The sequence below is a fragment of the Bombina bombina genome, chromosome 7 (genome assembly GCF_027579735.1).
Source record: "Bombina bombina isolate aBomBom1 chromosome 7, aBomBom1.pri, whole genome shotgun sequence".
Classification (NCBI taxonomy): Eukaryota; Metazoa; Chordata; class Amphibia; order Anura; family Bombinatoridae; genus Bombina; species Bombina bombina.
In genome coordinates this window covers 172,336,607-172,360,985 of record NC_069505.1, presented here as the reverse complement: position 1 = coordinate 172,360,985, position 24,379 = coordinate 172,336,607, and the positions used below count along the sequence as shown (strand labels likewise).

Sequence of the window (24,379 nt, the reverse complement as noted above, 5' to 3'; positions counted from 1 at the left end):
TTTAAGTAAAGAACGAATAAATTCCATTTTAAATAAATATGAAGATTTATCAGCATCAACCTCTGAGACAGAATCCTCTGAACCAGAAGAACCATTATCAGAATGATGATGTTCATTTAAAAATTCATCTGAAAAATGAGAAGTTTTAAAAGACTTTTTACGTTTACTAGAAGGAGGAATAACAGACATAGCCTTCTTAATGGATTTAGAAACAACATCTCTTATGTTATCAGGAACACTCTGAGTATTAGATGTTGACGGAACAGCAACAGGTAATGTAACAGTACTAAAGGAAATATTATCTGCATTAACAAGTTTGTCATGACAAACAGTACAAACAACAGCTGGAGGAACAGATACCATAAGTTTACAGCAGATACAATTAGCTTTGGTAGCTCCAGCACCAAGCAGCGATTTTCCAGAAGTATCTTCTGACTCAGGGTCAATCTGGGACATCTTGCAATATGTAATAGAAAAAACAACATATAAAGCAAAATTGATCAAATTCCTTAAATGACAGTTTCAGGAATGGGAAAAAATGCCAGTGAACAAGCTTCTAGCAACCAGAAGCAATAAATAATGAGACTTTAATAATGTGGAGACAATAGTGACGCCCTTATTTTTTTAGCGCCAAAAATGACGCCCACATTATTTGGCGCCTAAATGCTTTTGGCGCCAAAAATGACGCCATATCCGGAACGCCGACACATTTGGCGCAAAAGAGCGTCAAAAATGACGCAACTTCCGGCGACACGTATGACGCCGGAAAAAGGAAAAAATTTTTTGCGCCAAAAAAGTCAGCGCCAAGAATGACGCAATAAAATGAAGCATTTTCAGCCCCGCGAGCCTAACAGCCCACAGGGAAAAAGTCAAATTTTAAGGTAAGAAAAAAATTGATTTATTCATATGCATTATCCCAAATATGAAACTGACTGTCTGAAATAAGGAATGTTGAACATCCTGAGTCAAGGCAAATAAATGTTTGAATACATATATTTAGAACTTTATAAAAAAGTGCCCAACCATAGCTTAGAGTGTCACAGAAAACATAATTTATGCTTACCTGATAAATTCCTTTCTTCTGTTGTGTGATCAGTCCACGGGTCATCATTACTTCTGGGATATAACTCCTCCCCAACAGGAAATGCAAGAGGATTCACCCAGCAGAGCTGCATATAGCTCCTCCCCTCTACGTCAGTCCCAGTCATTCGACCAAGAATCAACGAGAAAGGAGTAACCAAGGGTGAAGTGGTGACTGGAGTATAATTTAAAAAATATTTACCTGCCTTAAAAACAGGGCGGGCCGTGGACTGATCACACAACAGAAGAAAGGAATTTATCAGGTAAGCATAAATTATGTTTTCTTCTGTTATGTGTGATCAGTCCACGGGTCATCATTACTTCTGGGATACCAATACCAAAGCAAAAGTACACGGATGACGGGAGGGATAGGCAGGCTCATTATGCAGAAGGAACCACTGCCTGAAGAACCTTTCTCCCAAAAATAGCCTCCGAAGAAGCAAAAGTGTCAAATTTGTAAAATTTGGAAAAAGTATGAAGCGAAGACCAAGTTGCAGCCTTGCAAATCTGTTCAACAGAGGCCTCATTCTTAAAGGCCCAAGTGGAAGCCACAGCTCTAGTGGAGTGAGCTGTAATTCTTTCAGGAGGCTGCTGTCCAGCAGTCTCATAGGCTAAACGTATTATGCTACGAAGCCAAAAAGAGAGAGAGGTAGCAGAAGCTTTTTGACCTCTCCTCTGTCCAGAATAAACGACAAACAGGGAAGAAGTTTGGCGAAAATCTTTAGTTGCCTGCAAGTAGAACTTGAGGGCACGAACAACATCCAGATTGTGTAGAAGACGTTCCTTCTTTGAAGAAGGATTTGGACACAAGGATGGAACAACAATCTCTTGATTGATATTCCTGTTAGTGACTACCTTAGGTAAGAACCCAGGTTTAGTACGCAGAACTACCTTGTCTGAGTGAAAAATTAGATAAGGAGAATCACAATGTAAGGCTGATAACTCAGAGACTCTTCGAGCCGAGGAAATAGCCATTAAAAACAGAACTTTCCAAGATAACAATTTTATATCAATGGAATGAAGGGGTTCAAACGGAACACCCTGTAAAACGTTAAGAACTAAGTTTAAACTCCATGGCGGAGCAACAGCTTTAAACACAGGCTTGATCCTAGCTAAAGCCTGACAAAAGGCCTGGACGTCTGGATTTTCTGACAGACGCCTGTGTAACAAGATGGACAGAGCTGAAATCTGTCCCTTTAAAGAACTAGCTGATAGACCCTTTTCTAAACCTTCTTGTAGAAAGGACAATATCCTAGCGATCCTAACCTTACTCCAAGAGTAACCTTTGGATTCGCACCAGTATAGGTATTTACGCCATATTTTATGGTAAATCCTTCTGGTAACAGGCTTCCTAGCCTGTATCAGGGTATCAATAACCGACTCAGAAAAACCACGTTTTGATAAAATCAAGCGTTCAATTTCCAAGCAGTCAGCTTCAGAGAAGTTAGATTTTGATGTTTGAATGGACCCTGTATCAGAAGGTCCTGTCTTAGAGGTAGAGACCAAGGCGGACAGGATGACATGTCCACTAGATCTGCATACCAAGTCCTGCGTGGCCATGCAGGCGCTATTAGAATTACTGATGCTCTCTCCTGTTTGATTTTGGCAATCAATCGAGGAAGCAGAGGGAAGGGTGGAAACACATAAGCCATCCCGAAGTTCCAAGGTGCTGTCAAAGCATCTATCAGAACTGCTTCCGGATCCCTGGATCTGGACCCGTAGCGAGGAAGTTTGGCGTTCTGGCGAGACGCCATGAGATCTATCTCTGGTTTGCCCCAACGCCGAAGTATTTGGGCAAAGACCTCCGGATGAAGTTCCCACTCCCCCGGATGAAAAGTCTGGCGACTCAAGAAATCCGCCTCCCAGTTCTCCACTCCCGGGATGTGGATTGCTGACAGGTGGCAAGAGTGAGACTCTGCCCAGCGAATTATCTTTGATACTTCCATCATTGCTAGGGAGCTTCTTGTCCCTCCCTGATGGTTGATGTAAGCTACAGTCGTGATGTTGTCCGACTGAAACCTGATGAACCCCCGAGTTGTTAACTGGGGCCAAGCCAGAAGGGCATTGAGAACCGCTCTCAATTCCAGAATGTTTATTGGCAGGAGACTCTCCTCCTGATTCCATAGTCCCTGAGCCTTCAGAGAATTCCAGACAGCGCCCCAACCTAGTAGGCTGGCGTCTGTTGTTACAATTGTCCAGTCTGGCCTGCTGAATGGCATCCCCCTGGACAGGTGTGGCCGATAAAGCCACCATAGAAGAGAATTTCTGGTCTCTTGATTTAGATTCAGAGTAGGGGACAAATCTGAGTAATCCCCGTTCCACTGACTTAGCATGCATAATTGCAGCGGTCTGAGATGTAGGCGTGCAAAAGGTACTATGTCCATTGCCGCTACCATTAAGCCGATCACCTCCATGCATTGAGCTACTGACGGGTGTTGAATGGAATGAAGGACACGGCATGCATTTTGAAGCTTTGTTAACCTGTCTTCTGTCAGGTAAATCTTCATTTCTACAGAATCTATAAGAGTCCCCAAGAATGGAACTCTTGTGAGAGGAAAGAGAGAACTCTTCTTTTCGTTCACTTTCCATCCATGCGACCTTAGAAATGCCAGAACTAACTCTGTATGAGACTTGGCAGTTTGAAAGCTTGAAGCTTGTATTAGAATGTCGTCTAGGTACGGAGCTACCGAAATCCCTCGCGGTCTTAGTACCGCCAGAAGGGCACCCAGAACCTTTGTGAAGATTCTTGGAGCCGTAGCCAATCCGAATGGAAGAGCTACAAACTGGTAGTGCCTGTCTAAGAAGGCAAACCTTAGATACCGGTGATGATCTTTGTGGATCGGAATGTGAAGGTAAGCATCCTTTAAATCCACAGTGGTCATGTACTGACCCTCTTGGATCATGGGTAAAATTGTCCGAATAGTTTCCATTTTGAACGATGGAACTCTTAGGAATTTGTTTAGAATCTTTAAATCTAAGATAGGCCTGAAAGTTCCCTCTTTTTTGGGAACCACAAACAGGTTTGAGTAGAACCCTTGTCCTTGTTCCGACCGCGGAACCGGATGGATCACTCCCATTAATAACAGATCTTGTACGCAGCGTAGAAACGCTTCTTTCTTTATCTGGTTTGTTGACAACCTTGACAGATGAAATCTCCCTCTTGGGGGAGATAATTTGAAGTCTAGAAGGTATCCCTGAGATATGATCTCTAGTGCCCAGGGATCCTGAACATCTCTTGCCCAGGCCTGGGCGAAGAGAGAGAGTCTGCCCCCCACTAGATCCGGTCCCGGATCGGGGGCTCTCGGTTCATGCTGTCTTTGGGGCAGCAGCAGGTTTCCTGGCCTGCTTGCTCTTGTTCCAGGCCTGGTTAGGCTTCCAGCCTTGCCTGTAACGAGCAACAGCTCCTTCCTGTTTTGGTGCAGTGGAGGTTGATGCTGCTCCTGTTTTGAAATTCCGAAAGGGACGAAAATTAGACTGTCTAGCCTTAGCTTTGGCTTTGTCTTGGGGTAGGGCGTGGCCCTTACCTCCTGTAATGTCAGCGATAATTTCTTTCAAACCGGGCCCAAATAAAGACTGCCCCTTGAAAGGTATATTAAGTAATTTGGACTTAGAAGTAACATCTGCTGACCAGGATTTTAGCCACAGCGCCCTACGTGCCTGTATGGCGAATCCTGAGTTCTTAGCCGTAAGTTTGGTTAAATGTACTACGGCCTCCGAAATGAAAGAATTAGCTAGTTTAAGGACTCTAAGCCTGTCCGTAATGTCGTCTAGCGTAGATGAACTAAGGTTCTCTTCCAGCGACTCAATCCAAAATGCTGCCGCAGCCGTAATCGGCGCGATACATGCAAGGGGTTGCAATATAAAACCTTGTTGAACAAACATTTTCTTAAGGTAACCCTCTAATTTTTTATCCATTGGATCTGAGAAAGCACAGCTATCCTCCACCGGGATAGTGGTACGCTTAGCTAAAGTAGAAACTGCTCCCTCCACCTTGGGGACCGTTTGCCATAAGTCCCGAGTGGTGGCGTCTATTGGAAACATCTTTCTAAATATTGGAGGGGGTGAGAACGGCACACCGGGTCTATCCCACTCCTTAGTAACAATTTCAGTTAGTCTCTTAGGTATAGGAAAAACTTCAGTACTCGCCGGTACCGCAAAGTATTTATCCAACCTGCACAGTTTCTCTGGTATTGCAACGGTGTTACAATCGTTGAGAGCTGCTAAGACCTCCCCTAGTAATACACGGAGGTTCTCCAATTTAAATTTAAAATTTGAAATATCTGAGTCCAATCTGTTTGGATCAGAACCGTCACCCACAGAATGAAGCTCTCCGTCCTCATGCTCTGCGAGCTGTGACGCAGTATCAGACATGGCCCTAGCATTGTCAGCGCACTCTGTTCTCACCCCAGAGTGATCACGCTTGCCTCTTAGTTCTGGTAATTTAGACAAAACTTCAGTCATAACAGTAGCCATATCTTGTAATGTTATCTGTAATGGCCGCCCAGATGTACTAGGCGCCATAATATCACGCACCTCCCGGGCGGGAGATGCAGGTACTGCCGCGTGAGGCGAGTTAGTCGGCATAACTCTCCCCTCGCTGTTTGGTGAAATTTGTTCACATTGTACAGATTGACTTTTATTTAAAGTAGCATCAATACAGTTAGTACATAAATTTCTATTGGGCTCCACCTTGGCATTGGAACAAATGACACAGATATCTTCCTCTGAGTCAGACATGTTTAACACACTAGCAAAAAAACTTACAACTTGGTTATAATCTTTTTTAGCAAAAACGTACTGTGCCTCAAAGAGGTACTAAACGATTAAATGACAGTTGAATAATGAACTGAAAAACAGTTATAGCATCAAACTTTAAAACAACACAACTTTTAGCAAAGGTTTGTTCCCATTAGTAAAATAACAATAATTAAATTTGACATAAAAAATACAAAGCAACGTTTTTATTCACAGTCACTATAAGAATTCTCACAGCTCTGCTGAGAGAATTTACCTCCCTTCAAAGAAGTTTGAAGACCCCTGAGATCTGTCAGAAATGAACCGGATCATGCAGGAAATATAAAAGTAACTGACTGGAATTTTTTTTTTTTTTGATGCGTAGCAAAGAGCGCCAAAAACGGCCCCTCCCTCTCCCACACAGCAGTGAAGAGAAACGAAACTGTCACAAATAAAAGCAAAAAAGGCTGCCAAGTGGAAAATAATGCCCAAATATTTATTCACACAGTACCTCAGCAATGTAAACGATTCTACATTCCAGCAAAAACGTTTAACATAATAAATAGTTATTAAAAGGATTAGTGACCTTTAACAGAGTAGTTCCGGTGAAATACCATCCCCAGAATACTGAAGTGTATACATACATGTCATTTTAACGGTATGGCAGGATTTTCTCATCAATTCCATTCAGAAAATAAAAACTGCTACATACCTCAATGCAGATTCATCTGCCCGCTGTCCCCTGATCTGAAGCCTTTACCTCCCTCAGATGGCCGAGAACAGCAATATGATCTTAACAACTCCGGTTAAAATCATAGTAAAAAACTCTGGCAGATTCTTCCTCAAACTCTGCCAGAGAAGTAATAACACGCTCCGGTGCTATTGTAAAATAACAAACTTTTGATTGAAGTCATAAAAACTAAGTATAATCACCATAGTCCTCTCACACATCCTATCTAGTCGTTGGGTGCAAGAGAATGACTGGGACTGACGTAGAGGGGAGGAGCTATATGCAGCTCTGCTGGGTGAATCCTCTTGCATTTCCTGTTGGGGAGGAGTTATATCCCAGAAGTAATGATGACCCGTGGACTGATCACACATAACAGAAGAAAATAAGACTTACTTACCCCAGGACACTCATCTACATGTTGTAGAAAGCCAAAGCAGTACTGAAACGAAAATCAGCAGAGGTAATGGTATATAAATAAGAGTATATCGTCGATCTGAAAAGGGAGGTAAGAGATGAATCTCTACGACCGATAACAGAGAACCTATGAAATAGACCCCGTAGAAGGAGATAATTGAATTCAAATAGGCAATACTATCCTCACATCCCTCTGACATTCACTGCACGCTGAGAGGAAAACCGGGCTCCAACCTGCTGCGGAGCGCATATCAACGCAGAATCTAGCACAAACTTACTATACCACCTCCATAGGAGGCAAAGTTTGTAAAACTGATTTGTGGGTGTGGTGAGGGGTGTATTTATAGGCATTTTGAGGTTTGGGAAACTTTGCCCCTCCTGGTAGGAATGTATATCCCATACGTCACTAGCTCATGGACTCTTGCTAATTACATGAAAGAAATAAAAGGAGTTCCACTGGGACCCTACCTTGTTTTGTTAACATTACATTCACATATCAAAATAAAATGAAACAATCTTACCGGAATCTACGCCATGTATCTAAGCCTCTGCAGACTGCCCCCTTATATCAGTTCTTTTGACAGACTTGCATTTAACCCAATCAGTGCTGACTCCACAGGAGTGAGCACAATATTATCTATATGAACTAGCGCTGTCTAGATGTAAAAAACTGTCAAAATGCCCTGAGATAAGAGGCAGCATTCAAGGGTTTAGAGACCACCTAGGTTTAGCTTTCAAAAAAGAATACCAAAAGAAAAAAGCAAATTTGATGATAAAACTAAATTGGAAAATTGTTTAAAATTGCATGACCTATCTCAATGTTTTTCAAACCTGACCTCAGGACTCCCTAACGTCAGATTTTCAGGATCACCTTGAGTGAGAGCAGGTAAAATAAAAATGTTTACTAATCACTGGAAAAAGAAGAACAGAAAAAGCGCAACCACGACTCAAGGTAAAATGTTTAATATCTTCACTCTGAGCATGTAATAAGTTGCACTTACAAGAAATTTAAAATAATGATGCCTTTGTAACAACACACAACCTGCAGTTTCTGGTTTCCGAACAGCTGATCCTGCTTCCACCTCTGTGTACCTATAGCGTGTGGAGTCCGTCACTGGCAATCTCGAGGTAAGTCTCTTTAGCCCTTGAAATGGTAGTGATGTCTGTGGCTTTGTCCCCGTCTACGCGTCCAGTGCCTTGATAAAGTCTGCAGAAGCCGGATAAAACGCGTAGACGGGGACAAAGCCACAGACATCACTACCATTTCAAGGGCTAGAGACTTACCTCGAGATTGCCAGTGACGGACTCCACACGCTATAGGTACACAGAGGTGGAAGCAGGATCAGCTGTTCTGAAACCGGAAACTGCAGACTGTGTGTTGTTACAAAGGCATCATTATTTTAAATTTCTTGTAAGTGAAACTTATTACATGCTCAGAGTGAAGATATTAAACATTTTACCTTGAGTCGTGGTTGCGCTTTTTCTGTTTGTCTGTTTCCAGTGTTGTTGTTGGCTGAACACTCCTTAGTGTTTAGTGAATTGTGAAGCAGCACCGCTATCGTGTGAACGCAGGAGAGATTTCGTATCCAGTTGAAGCAAAGGGTTTCTTTCAACAAATAGATCTACCATACTCTCTGAGTCACAAAGGTGATTTATGGTCAGTATAATCTTGGGAATTATTGGGATAATCCTCCCTTAATAACATATGTATCTACCTGACAGAATTGTGAATATAATAATTATTTTTTATCTCAAGGCTACTAAATCTTTTATGTGGTATTAAGACAATGATTGTTTAACAGAATTTGTATGTAGAATATCTTGCAACATAACATCAAGAGTGTCTTAAACATTTTACTCGATTGAAGCCTATTATTGTAATTGTCGGTTAGTGCAGTTGGTTTGTTAGTTAGGTTTACTAATCAACTGATTATTTCACCTATTCTCCATTTCAGATATCCTCAAAATCTGGCATGTAAGGAAGGCCTGAGGACAGGTTTGAAAACCAGTGCCCTATCTGAATCATGAAAGTTTCATTTTGACTTTACTGTCCCTTTAAGCAATAAAATGTGAACATATTAACTGCCACTGTCCATCACATGAACCACAATGTCTTCTAAAGAGACTTATCTGCATTACATTAAAGGGACAGCGTATGGTAACATTGGTTTCCCCTTAATGAGTTTCCAGTGACTTGTTATATCAACGGCGTATAAAAGTATAAAATATATGGGGAAATTGCATCAGTTACATTTTTCTATATGAAAGTTATTTTTGCTAGATGAAACCACAAACCATTTAAATGGGCTGAGCTTTTAGGGAAGCAGAAAGCATTTCTTATATTTATCTATTTACACAATGGGCACCTTATGTTACCTTGGTCTGATTACACAAAAAAACAGTACATGTGGGATCTTAAGAAATCAACTTGATAGTAAATTATGAACTTTTAATGGAAGCACGTGTCTTGCCTGCTGTCCAGCATCTCACAAGGTAACCAGATTTATAAGCTTACCTTCCTCATCACTTTGCATATCTGGAGATGAATCAGATTGAGAAGATTCAAATTCTTCTTTCCACTGCTTCCTCTTCTTTGGTGGAGGCTCAGCCTTGGTCTTTGGCTGCTTAGCTTTGGGTTTTACAGTCACAACTTTAGGCGGTGTGGATTTCGGTGGAGAGATTTCTGGTGCTTTGTTACTGGTCTTTGTGTGGGGGGTCCTAAAACAAATCACACACGTGTCACCTACCCATGCGTCACCAAGAATAAAAATCAGAATGGCGTGACCAAATCTTCAGACAAGCTTAAAGGGACATATTAGCACAGGAGCCGAAGATTAATACTTTCTGAACAAGCCAACACCTTGTTTGCAGTCATTGTTTTTTTTTAAAAAAACCTCTCCCAATACCACTAGCTTTACTTGGAGGTGCACTTGTTACTGGGGTAAATAAAGATTGCCACTGTAATTTTGTTAGAAAACTTGCAGTGTTTTGCTTGCATCTTAGCATCTATGTTGAGGCCAGTTAGATGTGTGTCAGGGTTAGACTTGTAAAAGGGCACGGCAGTCTTCACAATTTTTAGAGTTTAATCAACGTAAAGAGGAAAAACAAACAAACAATGGAAGTACACAGGAAATATTTTTCACTACACATAATTACAAATTTTATATTAGAATGTCAAAATGTTTCATGTCCCTTTAGTTTAGTAAACAGTTGAAATTAAGTGAAAATTAGATACTAGTACCTTGCAGGGACTGTAATTTTGCTCTTAGGCTTCAGAGAACAAACACGCACATATTCTTTCTTGTTTGTGTTCTCCACAAACTTCACATATACACGCTTGTACTTGGTTTTTGCATCACCAAAGTATCCAAGATACTACAGAGGAGAAAATGTTACAATTAATTTTTTAGAATTGCTGTTTATATTAAAAAAAAACACAAAGGGACAGTTTACTCAAAAAATGTCTCCCCTTTAATTTGTTCCCAGTGATCCACTTTACCTGCTGGAGTGTATTAAATTGTTTACAAGTATTTCCATTAACCTTATATTGGCATTTGAATTAGTTTATTTAGCCTGTGGTATCCCCACCTATTCTAAAAGTTTTTGGCCTCGAGGTCAAGCTGTGTTAATACAGCCAGTAAAAGAAATAAGGTAATTATTATGTTAATTTTCCATTGTTCTCTCCAAGTATTGATGATTGGTTTACGGACAGATATAAAATAAAGAAGCAGGTATATGTACACAATGTGATAAAGTAATGATATCTTATTATACCTACAAGCTCAACCCATTTTATTAGGTTGTGGCTTCAAAACACAAAACCAGCTATTTAATATATATAAATAAGCAAATCTCATACATTTTATACTCTGCATCTGGTAAAAAAAGTAATTGGAAACACATTAAGGGAAATCAATTTTATAGTAAACTGTCCCTTAAATTTCTAATAGAAGCATATAATATTTAATGGATAATTAGAACTTACTTTACTCAAGCAGCTAACAAATGTGGTTCAGTGTGGCATTGACCTACACTCACACTAAAATTAGTGTTCTGTATACTCATTTTAATGCATTATCCAACTACCATTTTATTATAATCAACACAATTTCTGTTTCATTTCAACATTTAGCTTCTTATAGAACACATTACAATCTGAAAAGCAAACCCGTTTTTAACAATTTTGTACAATATGTTGCAATCTCACAAACATCAAAAAATATTAATAAAAGTAAAACAATCAAATGTAAATATTGTACGTACACTGTTCGTAGCAGCAAATGACCTCTGCTCCTCTCGCACTTCAGGGATAAATTTTTGGAGCAACGCCTTTTGGACTTTCCATATAGCCGGTGGCTCTTTTCCAGTACGTAATGCTTCCTATATACAGCCCAAAAATAACAAGACAGATTGGTGATGGGCTCAAGACCAAAGCAAGACTAAATACTAATATAATCCTCATTTGCTAGTGCATATTAAAAATGGTTGAATTAATTAAATGAGGGACATTTTTGCTATACAATTTTAATGTAATCTGTCTCCAGCCTTATTGTTACATAAAGAAAAGCTGTAGTTGGAGACAAAGCACAAGAGAAAATCAGGAGATACAAAACAAGAAAATAAGAACTTTAACAAGACAGACATTCCTGGAAGGGGATTGCTTGATGCGCTTCTTAAAAACACAATTTATGCATTCTCTTGTGGAGTATCCAGTCCACGGATCATCCATTAATTGTGGGATATTCTCATTCCCAACAGGAAGTTGCAAGAGGACACCCACAGCAGAGCTGTAATATAGCTCCTTCCCTAACTGTCATAGCCAGTCATTCGACCGAAAACAAGCCGAGAAAGGAGGAACCATAGGGTGCAGTGGTTACTGTAGTTTAAATTTAAAAATTACCTGCCTTAAAATGACAGGGCGGGCCGTGGACTGGATACACCACAAGAGAAATAAATTTATCAGGTAAGCATAAATTGTGTTTTCTCTTGTAAGGTGTATCCAGTCCACGGATCATCCATTACTTGTGGGATACCAATACCAAAGCTAAAGTACACGGATGAAGGGAGGGACAAGGCAGGAACTTAAATGGAAGGAACCACTGCCTGTAAAACCTCTCTCCCAAATATAGCCTCCAATGAAGCAAAAGTATAAAATTTGTAAAATTTTGAAAAAGTATGAAGCGAAGACCAAGTCGCCGCCTTGCAAATCATTTCAACAGAAGCCTTATTTTTAAAGGCCCAAGTGGAAGCCACAGCTCTAGTGGAATGAGCTGTAATCCTTTCAGGAGGCTGCTGTCCAGCAGTCTCATAGGCTAAGCAGATTAAGCTTCTTAGCCAAAAAGAAAAAGAGGTTGCCAAAGCCTTTTGACCTCTCCTCTGTCCAGAGTAGACAATAAACAAAGCAGATGTTTGACGAAAATCTTTAGTAGCTTGTATGTAAAACTTTAAAGCACAGACCACGTCCAGATTGTGTAACACAAGGATGGAACCACAATCTCTTGATTGATATTCTTGTTAGATACCACCTTAGGTAAGAACCCAGGTTTGGTACGCAGGACTACCTTATCCGTATGAAAAATCAGATAAGGAGAATCACATTGTAAGGCAGATAGCTCAGAGACTCTACGAGCCGAGGAAATAGCTACCAAAAAAAAAAAAAAAAAAAAAAAAGAACTTTCCAAGATAAAAGTTTGATATCTATGGAATGAATAGGTTCAAACGGAACTTCTTGAAGAACCTTAAGAACCAAGTTTAAGCTTTTAAGCTCCATGGTGGAGCAACAGGTTTAAACACAGGCTTGATTCAAACTAAAGCCTGACAAAATGCCTGAACGTCTGGAACATCTGCCAGACGCTAGTGCAAAAGAATAGACAGAGCAAAAATCTGTCCCTTTAAGAAACTAGCTGACAATCCTTTCTCCAAACCTTCTTGGAGAAAAGATAAAATCCTAGGAATCTAGGGAACTTCTTGTTCCCCCTCGATGGTTGATGTAAGCTACAGTCGTGATGTTGACCGACTGAAATCTGATGTACCTCAGAGTTGCTAACTGAGGCCAAACCTGAAGAGCCTTGAATATCGCTCTTAGTTCCAGAATATTTATTGGAAGGAGAGACTCCTCCTGAGTCCACGATCCCTGAGCCTTCAGGGAGTTCCAGACTGCACCCTAACCTAGAAGGCAGGCATTTGTTGTTACAATAGTGCAATCTGGCCTGCGAAGGTCCTACCTTTGGACAGATGGACCCGAGATAGCCACCAGGGAAGAGGATCCCTGGTCTCTTGGTCCAGATTCAGTTGAGGGGCCAAATCTGTGTAATCCCCGCTCCACTGACTGAGCCTGCATAGTTGCAGCGGTCTGAGATGTAAGCATGCAAACAGCACTATGTCCATTGCCGCTACCATTAAGCCGATTACTTCCATACACTGAGCCACCAAAGGGCGCGGAACGGAATGAAGAACCCGACAGGAATTTAGAAGCTTTGATAACCTGGACTCCGTCAAGGTAAATTTAATTTCTACAGAATCTATCTAGAAAGGAAACTCTTGTGAGTGGGGATAGAGAACACTTTTCCTCGTTCACTTTCCACCCATGCGACCTCAGAAATGCCAGTACTACGTCCGTATGAGACTTGGCAATTTGGAAGTTTGACGCCTGTATCAGGATGTCGTCTAAATAAGGGGCTACTGCTATGCCCCGCGGCCTTAGGACCGCCAAAAGCGACCCTAGAACCTTTGTAAAGATTCTTGGGGCTGTAGCTAATCCAAAGGGAAGAGCTACAACTGGTAATGCCTGTCTTGAAAGGCAAACCTGAGAAACCTATGATGATCTTTGTGTATCGGAATGTGAAGATAAGCATCCTTTAGATCCACTGTAGTCATATATTGACCCTCCTGGATCAGTGGTAGGATGGTACGAATAGTTTCCATCTTGAACGACGGAACTTTGAGGAATTTGTTTAAGATCTTTAGATCCAAAATCGGTCTGAAGGTTCCCTCTTTTTTGGGAACCACAAACAGATTTGAGTAAAAACCATGTTCCTGTTCCTCCTTTGGAACTGGATGGATCACTCCCATAACTAGGAGGTCTCGTACACAGTGTAAGAATGCCTCACTCTTTATCTGGTTTGCAGATAATTGTGAAAGGTGAAATCTCCCTTTTGGGGGGGAAGCTTTGAAGTCCAGAAGATATCCCTGGGATATAATTTCCAACGCCCAGGGATCCTGAACATCTCTTGCCCACGTCTGGGCGAAGGTTGAAATTCTGCCCCCTACTAGATCCGTTACCGGATAGGGGGTCGTTTCTTCATGCTGTCTTAGAGGCAGCAGCAGGCTTTTTGACGTGCTTACCTTTTTTCCAGGTCTGGTTTGGTCTCCAGACCGTCTTGGATTGAGCAAAAGTTCCCTCTTGTTTATTATTAGAGGAAGTTGATGCCGCACCTGCCTTGAAGTTTCGAAAGGCACGAAAATTAGACTGTTTGGCCCTAGATTTGGACCTGTCCTGAGGAAGGGCACAACCTTTTCCTCCCGTGATATCAGCAATAATCTCCTTCAAACCAGGCCCGAATAGGGTCTGCCCCTTGAAGGGAATGTTAAGTAGCTTAGATTTTAAAGTCACATCAGCTGACCATGATTTAAGCCATAGCGCTCTGCGCGCCTGTATAGCAAAACCAGAATTCTTAGCCGTTAGTTTATTCAAATGAACAATGGCATCAGAAATAAAATAATTGGCTAGCTTAAGTGCTCTAAGTTTGCCAAGTATGTCATCCAATGGAGTCTCTACCTGTAAAGCCTCTTCCAGAGACTCAAACCAGTACGCCGCAGCAGCAGTGACAGGGGCAATGCATGCAATGGGCTGTAGGATAAAAACTTTGTTGAATAAATATTTTCTTAAGGTAACCTTCTAATTTTTTATCCATTGGCTCTAAAAAAGCACAACTGTCCTCGACAGGGATAGTAGTACGCTTTGCTAGAGTAGAAACTGCTCCCTCCACCTTAGGGACTGTCTGCCTTAAGTCCCGTGTGGTGGCGTCTATTGGAAAACATTTTTCTAAAAATAGGAGGGGAAGAGAACGGCACACCTGGTCTATCCTATTCCTTATTAATAATTTCTGTAAACCTTTTAGGTATTGGAAAATCATCAGTACACACCGGCACTGCAAAGCATTTATCCAGTCTACAAAATTTCTCTGGCACTGCAATGGTATCACAGTCATTCAGAGCAGCTAAAACCTCCCTAAGTAACACGCGGAGGTGTTCAAGCTTAAATTTAAATGTAGAAATATTAGAATCAGGTATCTTTCCTGAGTCATTAACATCACCCACTGACTGAAGCTCTCCTTCCTCAGCTTCTGCATATTGTGAGGCAGTATCAGACATGGTTCTTAAAGCGTCAGTATGCTCTGCATTTTGTCTCACCCCAGAGCTATCTCGCTAACCTCTAAGTTCAGGTAGTCTGGCTAATACCGCTGACAGTGTATTATCCATGACTGCCGCCATGTCTTGTAAAGTAAACGCTATGGGCGCCCTAGATGTACTTGGCGCCATTTGAGCGTGAGTCCCTTGGGCGGGAGTCAAAGGGTCTGACACGTGGGGAGAGTTAGTCGGCATAACTTTCCCCTCGTCAGATTCCTCTGGTGATAATTTTTTTAAAAACAGAATATGATCTTTATTGCATAAAATGAAATCAGTACATTTGACACATTCTAAGACTTTTAAACATAATGAACAAGGCTTTTAAACATAATGAACAAGGAGTTTCTTGTATGTCAGACATGTTTATACAGACTAGCAATGGAAAACACTTTAAATCAAGTTAACAAGCAAATATAAAAAAAACGGTACTGTGCCTTTAAGAGAAACAAATTTTGTCAGAATTTGAAAAACAGTGAAAAAATGCAGTAAATCAAATGAAATGTTTACAGTGTATGTAATAGGCTAGCAGAGCATTGCATCCACTTTCAATGGATGATTAACCCCTTAGTTCAAAAAACGGATAAAAAAAACGAAATAGACTTTTTTTTTTTTTTAACAGTCACAACCAACTGCCACAGCAAGCTGTGGTCCTACCTTCCCCAATAAACGACTTTGGAAAGCCTTTGAGCCCTTTAGAGATGTCCTATAGCATACAGGGGACTCCTGAGGGAAGCTGGATGTCACAGTTTGTAATTTTAACTGCACCAACTGTAACTTTTATACTATAACAGTTGAAAGCCTCAGTAAAACTGTTTCTAGTCAAAATTTAGCCATGTGGAAAAAAACTAGGCCCCAATAAATTTTTATCACCAATGCATATATAAAAACGATTAAACATGCCAGCAAACGTTTATATTGCAATATCATAAGGGTATTACCCCTGGGAGTAAGCATGATACCAGTCGTTATTAAATCACTGTATTCAGGCTTAACTTACATTAATCCGGTATCAGCAGCATTTTCTAGTGTTTTCCATCTCTAGAAAAAATTATAACTGCACATACCTGATAGCAGAATAAACTGCACGCCATTCTCTCGCTGAAGTTACCTCATCTGTGTAATCCCCTCAGACATATGTGAGAATAGCAATGGATCTTAGTTACAACCTGCTAAGATCATAGAAACCTCAGGCAGATTCTTCTTCTATTTACTGCCTGAGATAAAATAGCACAACTCCGGTACTATTTAAAAATAACAAACTTTTGATTGAAGAAAATAAACTAACTATATTTAACCACTCTCTCCTACAACATCCTAGCTTGTTGAGAGTTGCAAGAGAATGACTGGCTATGACAGTTAGGGGAGGAGCTATATTACAGCTCTGCTGTGGGTGTCCTCTTGCAACTTCCTGTTGGGAATGAGAATATCCCACAAGTAATGGATGATCCGTGGACTGGATACACCTTACAAGAGAAATTCAGAACATAGTCAATTTTAATCAACGTTCCAATTTACATATTTTATCACATTTGCTTCATTCTCTTGTTAAGTAGCAATACACTAAGCCAATAACAGACTTACAAGTGCAGCCATCAATCAGCAACTAGCTTCCAGTAATGCATTGCTGCTTATGAGCCTATTTTTCAACAAAGGATACCAAGAAAAAGAAGCAAATTAGATAGAGGTAAACTGGGAAGTTTTTAGTTTTTTTTTTTAAATTGCACACTCTCTATGAATTATGAAAGGAACATTTTGGGTTGCATGTACCTTTAAGTTGCACAATTTCTTTTTAACTTAGATATAAAGGAACACAACATTCTATAATATTGTACAGTAACATAGCATGAAACTAAAATGACTGGTTCTAAGGTTGAATAATAGGTTGTAAAACTTTTTTCGAAATGCCAAATCTTAATAGGCAGACATTAGACTGACTAAAATGTTCAAAAGAACTCAAGAGAATATTAAGTAGCTGATGAGTCATATTTCCTTGTTCCCAAATACGGAGTTCTAAAATATTGATTGATAACCTCGCCTCTTGAGATTTCCAAACCCCCTGTGCTGTCAGAGATCCCCAGACAGCTCCCCAACCTGAAAGACTTGCATCTGTTGTGATCACAGTCCAGGTTGGACGAACAAAAGAGGCCCCTTGAACTATAACGATGGTGATCTAACCACCAAGTCAGAGAGAGTCAAACATTGGGATTTAAAAAATATTAATTGTGATATCTTTGTATAATCCCTGCACCATTGATTCAGCATACAAAGCTGGAGAGGTCTCATATGAAAACGAGCAAAGGGGATCGCGTCCGATGCTGCAGTCATGAGACCTAAAACTTCCATGCACATAGCTACTGAAGGGAATGACGGAGACTGAAGGTTCCGACAAGCTGAAACCAATTTTAATCGTCTCTTGTCTGTTAGAGACAGAGTCATGGACACTGAATCTGTAACGGTATAACCCTGATATTGAGGGTTAATACCAGATGAAAGATGCCCTTAATACGGAATCAGCAACACACGAACCCAGTTAATACACCAAGCAGGGAAAATACACGAAATCCTTCTCTCCTGGAACAGGCAAAAGGATAATTCAAAGTAGCACTTCCCCCCCCAAACACGAGACCAAGCTCAGTCTTGAGGGTAAAATAGGAATCAGCCAGAGATGTGGGTTTATTGTTCTTATATACACATTCTTACACATTAGTACCACCCACAAGGTTTTGTAAAACAACCAATAAACACATACAATACTCTCAGACACTCCCACACAAAATCATCCCCTCTGCCTGTGATGCAATTACCTTACACAATGGGCGATGCAATTACCTTACACAATGGTTGATGCAGTTACCTTATACCAGTGTTTTTCAACCAGTAGGCCGTGGCACACTAGTGTGCCGTGAGAGATCTTCAGGTGTGCCGCGGCAGGCTGACAACAGTACGGGGGTGTTTGTGAATGAATGTCAATATGTCATGTATAGTTTGTAGGAGGCATGGCATGACAGCACAGTACAGTGTGTGTGTGTATATATATATATATATATATATATATACTGTATATATATCCTGTATTAGGCTACAATGTGTGATTTTGTAAAATTTTGGGATGGTGGTGTGCCACAGGATTTTTTTATGTAAAAAAGTGTGCCACGGCAAAAAAAAGGTTGCAAATCACTGCCTTACACAATGGTTGATACAATTACCTTACACAATGGTTGAGGCAGTTACCTTACACAATGTTTGAGGCAGTTACCTTACACAATGTTTGAGGCAGTTACCTTACACAATGTTTGAGGCAGTTACCTTACACAATGGTTGAGGCAGTTACCTTACACAATGGCTGATACAATTATCACAGGCAGAGAAATCCAGTTTAATTGCCATGGAGCCAAATTCTTCTGATATACAAATGGGCTACATGGCATATCTATCTGGGGTATCACTGTTCAAATAGGGCAAGTACTGAATGACCCAGCTTTCGTGTCTTTGCAGGGGAAAAGTAAGCGTTTCAACATGGGGCCATAGTCTAAAGGCAGCAGGCAGGCAACCAGGCTCCTCCAATGCACAGTGGCGAGATTGGTCTCGTCAAAGAATATATCTGGAAACCTAAAAAGGTGACCCTTGTCTGAGGAATCAAAGAAATTTTTGGTAAATTAATCGTCCAACCATGTCTTTGAAGAAACAACACTAGTTGATTTGTGTGAGATTCTGCAGAATGTAAAGACTGAGCTAGTACCAAGATATTGTCCAAATAAGGAAACACCGCAATACCCCGTTTTCTGATTACAGAGAGTAGGGCACCGAGAACCTTTGAAGAGATTCTTGGAGCTGTCGCTAGGCCAAATGGAAGAGTGACAAATTGGTAATGCTTATCTAGAAAAGAGAATCTCAGAAATGGATAGTGGTCTGGATGAATCAGAATATGAAGATATGCATCCTGTAAGTCTATTGTGGACATATAATGCCCTTGCTGAACAAAAGGCAGAATAGTCCTTATAGTCACCATTTTGAAAGTTGGCACTCTTACATAACTATTAAAAATTTTCAGATCCAGAACTGGCCTGAAAGAATTTTCTTTCTTTGGGACAATGAATAGATTTGAATAAAACCCCAGACCCTGTTCCTGAAACGGAACTGGTATGATTACCCCTGAAAGCTCCAGGTCTGAAACACACTTCAGAAAAGCCTGAGCCTTTACTGGATTTGCTGGGATCTGTGAGAGAAAAAATCTTCTCACAGTAGGTCTTACTCTGAATCCTATTCGGTACCCTTGAGAGACAATACTCTGAATTCATTGATTTTGGACAAAATCTGCCCAAATGTCTTGGAAGAATCTTAATCTGCCCCCTACCAGCTGAGCTGGAATGAGGGCCGCACCTTCATGCAGACTTGGGGGCTGGCTTTGGATTCTTAAATGGTTTGGATTTACTCCAACTTGAAGATTTCCAATTGGAACCAGATTCTTTGGGGGAAGGATTAGGTTTCTGTTCCTTATTTTGTTGAAAGGAACGAAAATGGTTAGAAGCTTTAGATTTACCCTTCGGTCTTTTATCCTGAGGCAAAAAAACTCCCTTTCCCCCCAGTGACAGTTGAAATAATCAAATCCAACTGAGAACCAAATAAATTATTACCTTGGAAAGAAAGAGATAGTAATCTAGCTTTAGATACCATGTCAGCATTCCAATATTTGAGCCACAAAGCTCTTCTAGCTAAAATAGCTAAAGACATAGATTTAACATCAATTTTGATGATATCAAAAATGTCATCACAGATAAAATGATTAGCATGTTGAAGCAAGCGAACAATGCTAGACAAATCAGGATCCATTTCCTGTTGCACTAAACTTTCCAACCAAAAGGTTGATGCAGCTGCAACATCAGCCATAGAAATGGCAGGCCTGAGAAGATAGCCAGAATATAAATAAGCTTTCCTTAGATAAGATTCAAGTCTCCTATCTAAAGGGTCCTTAAAGGAAGTACCATCTTCCATAGGAATAGTAGTACGTTTAGCAAGAGTAGAAATAGTCCTATCAACTTTTGGGATCTTTTCCCAAAACTCCAATCTAACTGCTGGCAAAGGATACAATTTTTTAAACCTTGAAGAAGGGATAAAAGTACCACCAGGCCTATCCCATTGCTTAGAAATCATATCCGAAATAGCATCAGGAACTGGAAAAACCTCTGGGAGTAACCACAGGAGGTTTATAAAACAGAATTTAAACGTTTACTAGTTTTAATATCAAGAGGACTAGTTTCCTCAATATCCAATGTAATCAACACCTCTTAACAAGAAACAAATATACTCCATTTTAAATAAATAAGTATATTTGTCAGTGTCAATATCTGAGGAAGGATCTTCTGAATCAGATAGAGCCTCATCAGAGGAGGATAATTCAGTATGTTGTTGGTCATTTGAAATTTCATCAACTTTATAAAAAGTTTTAAAAGACCTTTTACGTTTATTAGAAGGTGGGATAGCAGACAAAGCCTTCTGAATCGCATCAGCAATAAAATCTTTTATATTCACAGGTATATCATGTACATTAGATGTTGAAGAAACAACAGGCATTGTACTATTACTGATGGATACATACTCTGCATGTAAAGCTTATCATGACAACTATTACATACCACAGCTGGAGATATAATCTCCACAAATTTACAACAGATACACTAAGATTTGGTAGAACTGTTATCAGGCAGCAGGTTTCCAACAGTGGTTTCTGAGACAGGATCAGATTGAGACATCTTCCAAATGTAAGAGAAAAAAACAACATATAAAGCAAAATGATCAATTTCCTTATATGGCAGTTTCAGGAATGGGAAAAAATACAAACAGCATAGCCCTCTGACATAGAAAAAGGCAAGAGGCATATAGGAATGTGGTTTTAAATAATGAAATTATTTGGCACCAAGTATGGTGCACAACGCAAAATTAAATTTTTTTTGCGCTAACATCATCCGGAAATGACACACTTGCGTCATTGCAGACGCAACCTTGTGCAAGGAAACTTAGTTGACGCCGGAAATTACGAATTTCTCGTGCCAAGAATGATGCAATAAATATCGCCATTTTGCGACCTTGCAAGCCTAATTTTGCTCGTGAAAACTTAATGAAAAAGCAGTCAATTTGAAAAAAAGACTAAACCCCAGGTAAGAAAAATATTTTCCTAAATATGTTTTTTCCCAAATATGAAACTGATAGTCTGCAAAAGGAAATATACATAAACCTGACTCAGGGCAAATATAAGTACAATACATATTTTTAGAACTTTATATAAATACATAAAGTGCCAAACCATAGCTGAGAGTGTCTTAAGTAATGAAAACATACTTACCGAAAGACACCCATCCACATATAGCAGATAGCCAAACCAGTACTGAAACGGTTATCAGTAGAGGTAATGGAATACGAGAGTATATCAACGATCTGAAAAGGGAGGTAGCAGATGAATCTCTACGACCGATAACTGAGAACCTATGAAAAAGATTTCCTGCAAGGAAAACCATAGAATTCAATAGGCGATACCCCCTTCACATCCCTCTGACATTCACTGTACTCAGAGGAATCGGACTTCAAAATGCTGAGAAGCGCATAGCAACGTAAAAAACCAAGCACAAACTTACTTCACCACCTCCATAGTAGGCAAAGTTTGTAAAAACAGAATTGTGGGTGTGGGGAGGGGTGTATTTATAGGCATTTTGAGGTTTGGGAAACTTTTCCCCACCTGGTAGGATTGTATATCCCATACGTCACTAGCTCATGGACTCTTGCCAATTACATGAAAGAAAGAGAAACACAGGTGGAGTCCCATTTTCTAGGAACTTTGGTGGATGGAATTAAAAACAAATGGACCCTCACTCATATGTTAATTGGATACCTGCTGGCTTAGTCAGACACTCCCTAACACAAAGTACAACATTTGCTTGGGAAGGACATGTAAAAATGACCAGCATTGCATTGTGTGTGCATAAGGATCATATGTTTTTAAAATAACTACTTCAAAAATCTGATAACTATATGTATAGTTAAGTTAAATATGGAATTAAGTATATGAAATAACCAGTGTGATATGAATATATACTGTATATGCCTGTGTATCTATGTGTGTGTGTGTATATATATATATATATATATATATATATATATATACACATATACATATACAGGGAGTGTAGAATTATTAGGCAAATTAGTATTTTGACCACATCATCCTCTTTATGCATGTTGTCTTACTCCAAGCTGTATAGGCTTGAAAGCCTACTACCAATTAAGCATATTAGGTGATGTGCATCTCTGTAATGAGAAGGGGTGTGGTCTAATGACATCAACACCCTATATCAGGTGTGCATAATTATTAGGCAACTTCCTTTCCTTTGGCAAAATGGGTCAAAAGAAGGACTTGACAGGCTCAGAAAAGTCAAAAATAGTGAAATATCTTGCAGAGGGATGCAGCACTCTTAAAATTGCAAAGCTTCTGAAGCGTGATCATCGAACAATCAAGCGTTTCATTCAAAATAGTCAACAGGGTCGCAAGAAGTGTGTGGAAAAACCAAGGTGCAAAATAACTGCCCATGAACTGAGAAAAGTCAAGCGTGCAGCTGCCAAGATGCCACCAGTTTGGCCATATTTCAGAGCCGCAACATCACTGGAGTGCCTAAAAGCACAAGGTGTGCAATACTCAGAGACATGGCCAAGGTAAGAAAGGCTGAAAGACGACCACCACTGAACAAGACACACAAGCTGAAATGTCAAGACTGGGCCAAGAAATATCTCAAGACTGATTTTTCTAAGGTTTTATGGACTGATGAAATGAGAGTGAGTCTTGATGGGCCAGATGGATGGGCCCGTGGCTGGATTGGTAAAGGGCAGAGAGCTCCAGTCCGACTCAGACGCCAGCAAGGTGGAGGTGGAGTACTGGTTTGGGCTGGTATCATCAAAGATGAGCTTGTGGGGCCTTTTCGGGTTGAGGATGGAGTCAAGCTCAACTCCCAGTCCTACTGCCAGTTTCTGGAAGACACCTTCTTCAAGCAGTGGTACAGGAAGAAGTCTGCATCCTTCAAGAAAAACATGATTTTCATGCAGGACAATGCTCCATCACACGCGTCCAAGTACTCCACAGCGTGGCTGGCAAGAAAGGGTATAAAAGAAGAAAATCTAATGACATGGCCTCCTTGTTCACCTGATCTGAACCCCATTGAGAACCTGTGGTCCATCATCAAATGTGAGATTTACAAGGAGGGAAAACAGTACACCTCTCTGAACAGTGTCTGGGAGGCTGTGGTTGCTGCTGCACGCAATGTTGATGGTGAACAGATCAAAACACTGACAGAATCCATGGATGGCAGGCTTTTGAGTGTCCTTGCAAAGAAAGGTGGCTATATTGGTCACTGATTTGTTTTTGTTTTGTTTTTGAATGTCAGAAATGTATATTTGTGAATGTTGAGATGTTATATTGGTTTCACTGGTAAAAATAAATAATTGAAATGGGTATATATTTGTTTTTTGTTAAGTTGCCTAATAATTATGCACAGTAATAGTCACCTGCACACACAGATATCCCCCTAAAATAGCTATAACTAAAAACAAACTAAAAACTACTTCCAAAACTATTCAGCTTTGATATTAATGAGTTTTTTGGGTTCACTGAGAACATGGTTGTTGTTCAAAAATAAAATTAATCCTAAAAAATACAACTTGCCTAATAATTCTGCACTCCCTGTATATATAGGGAGTGCAGAATTATTAGGCAAATGAGTATTTTGACCACATCATCCTCTTTATGCATGTTGTCTTACTCCAAGCTGTATAGGCTCGAAAGCCAAATAACAATTAAAGCATATTAGGTGATGTGCATCTCTGTAATGAGAAGGGGTGTGGTCTAATGACATCAACACCCTATATCAGGTGTGCATAATTATTAGGCAACTTCCTTTCCTTTGGCAAAATGGGTCAAAAGAAGGACTTGACAGGCTCAGAAAAGTCAAAAATAGTGAGATATCTTGCAGA

At 40.2% G+C, this 24,379-nt stretch overlaps 1 protein-coding gene across 1 annotated transcript in view; it reads right to left on the bottom strand.

Annotated features, from left to right (window-relative positions):
* The window catches only part of QSER1 (glutamine and serine rich 1), a 368,580-nt gene that overhangs the window by 99,349 nt on the left and 244,852 nt on the right, over positions 1–24,379 (bottom strand). The window contains exons 6-8 of the mRNA XM_053720408.1: positions 11,222–11,338; positions 10,200–10,333; positions 9,474–9,676 (exon numbers count right to left, since the gene is read on the bottom strand). Coding sequence (XP_053576383.1) covers positions 9,474–9,676; positions 10,200–10,333; positions 11,222–11,338 — 454 coding nt within the window. The remainder of the gene's footprint in view (positions 1–9,473; positions 9,677–10,199; positions 10,334–11,221; positions 11,339–24,379) is intronic.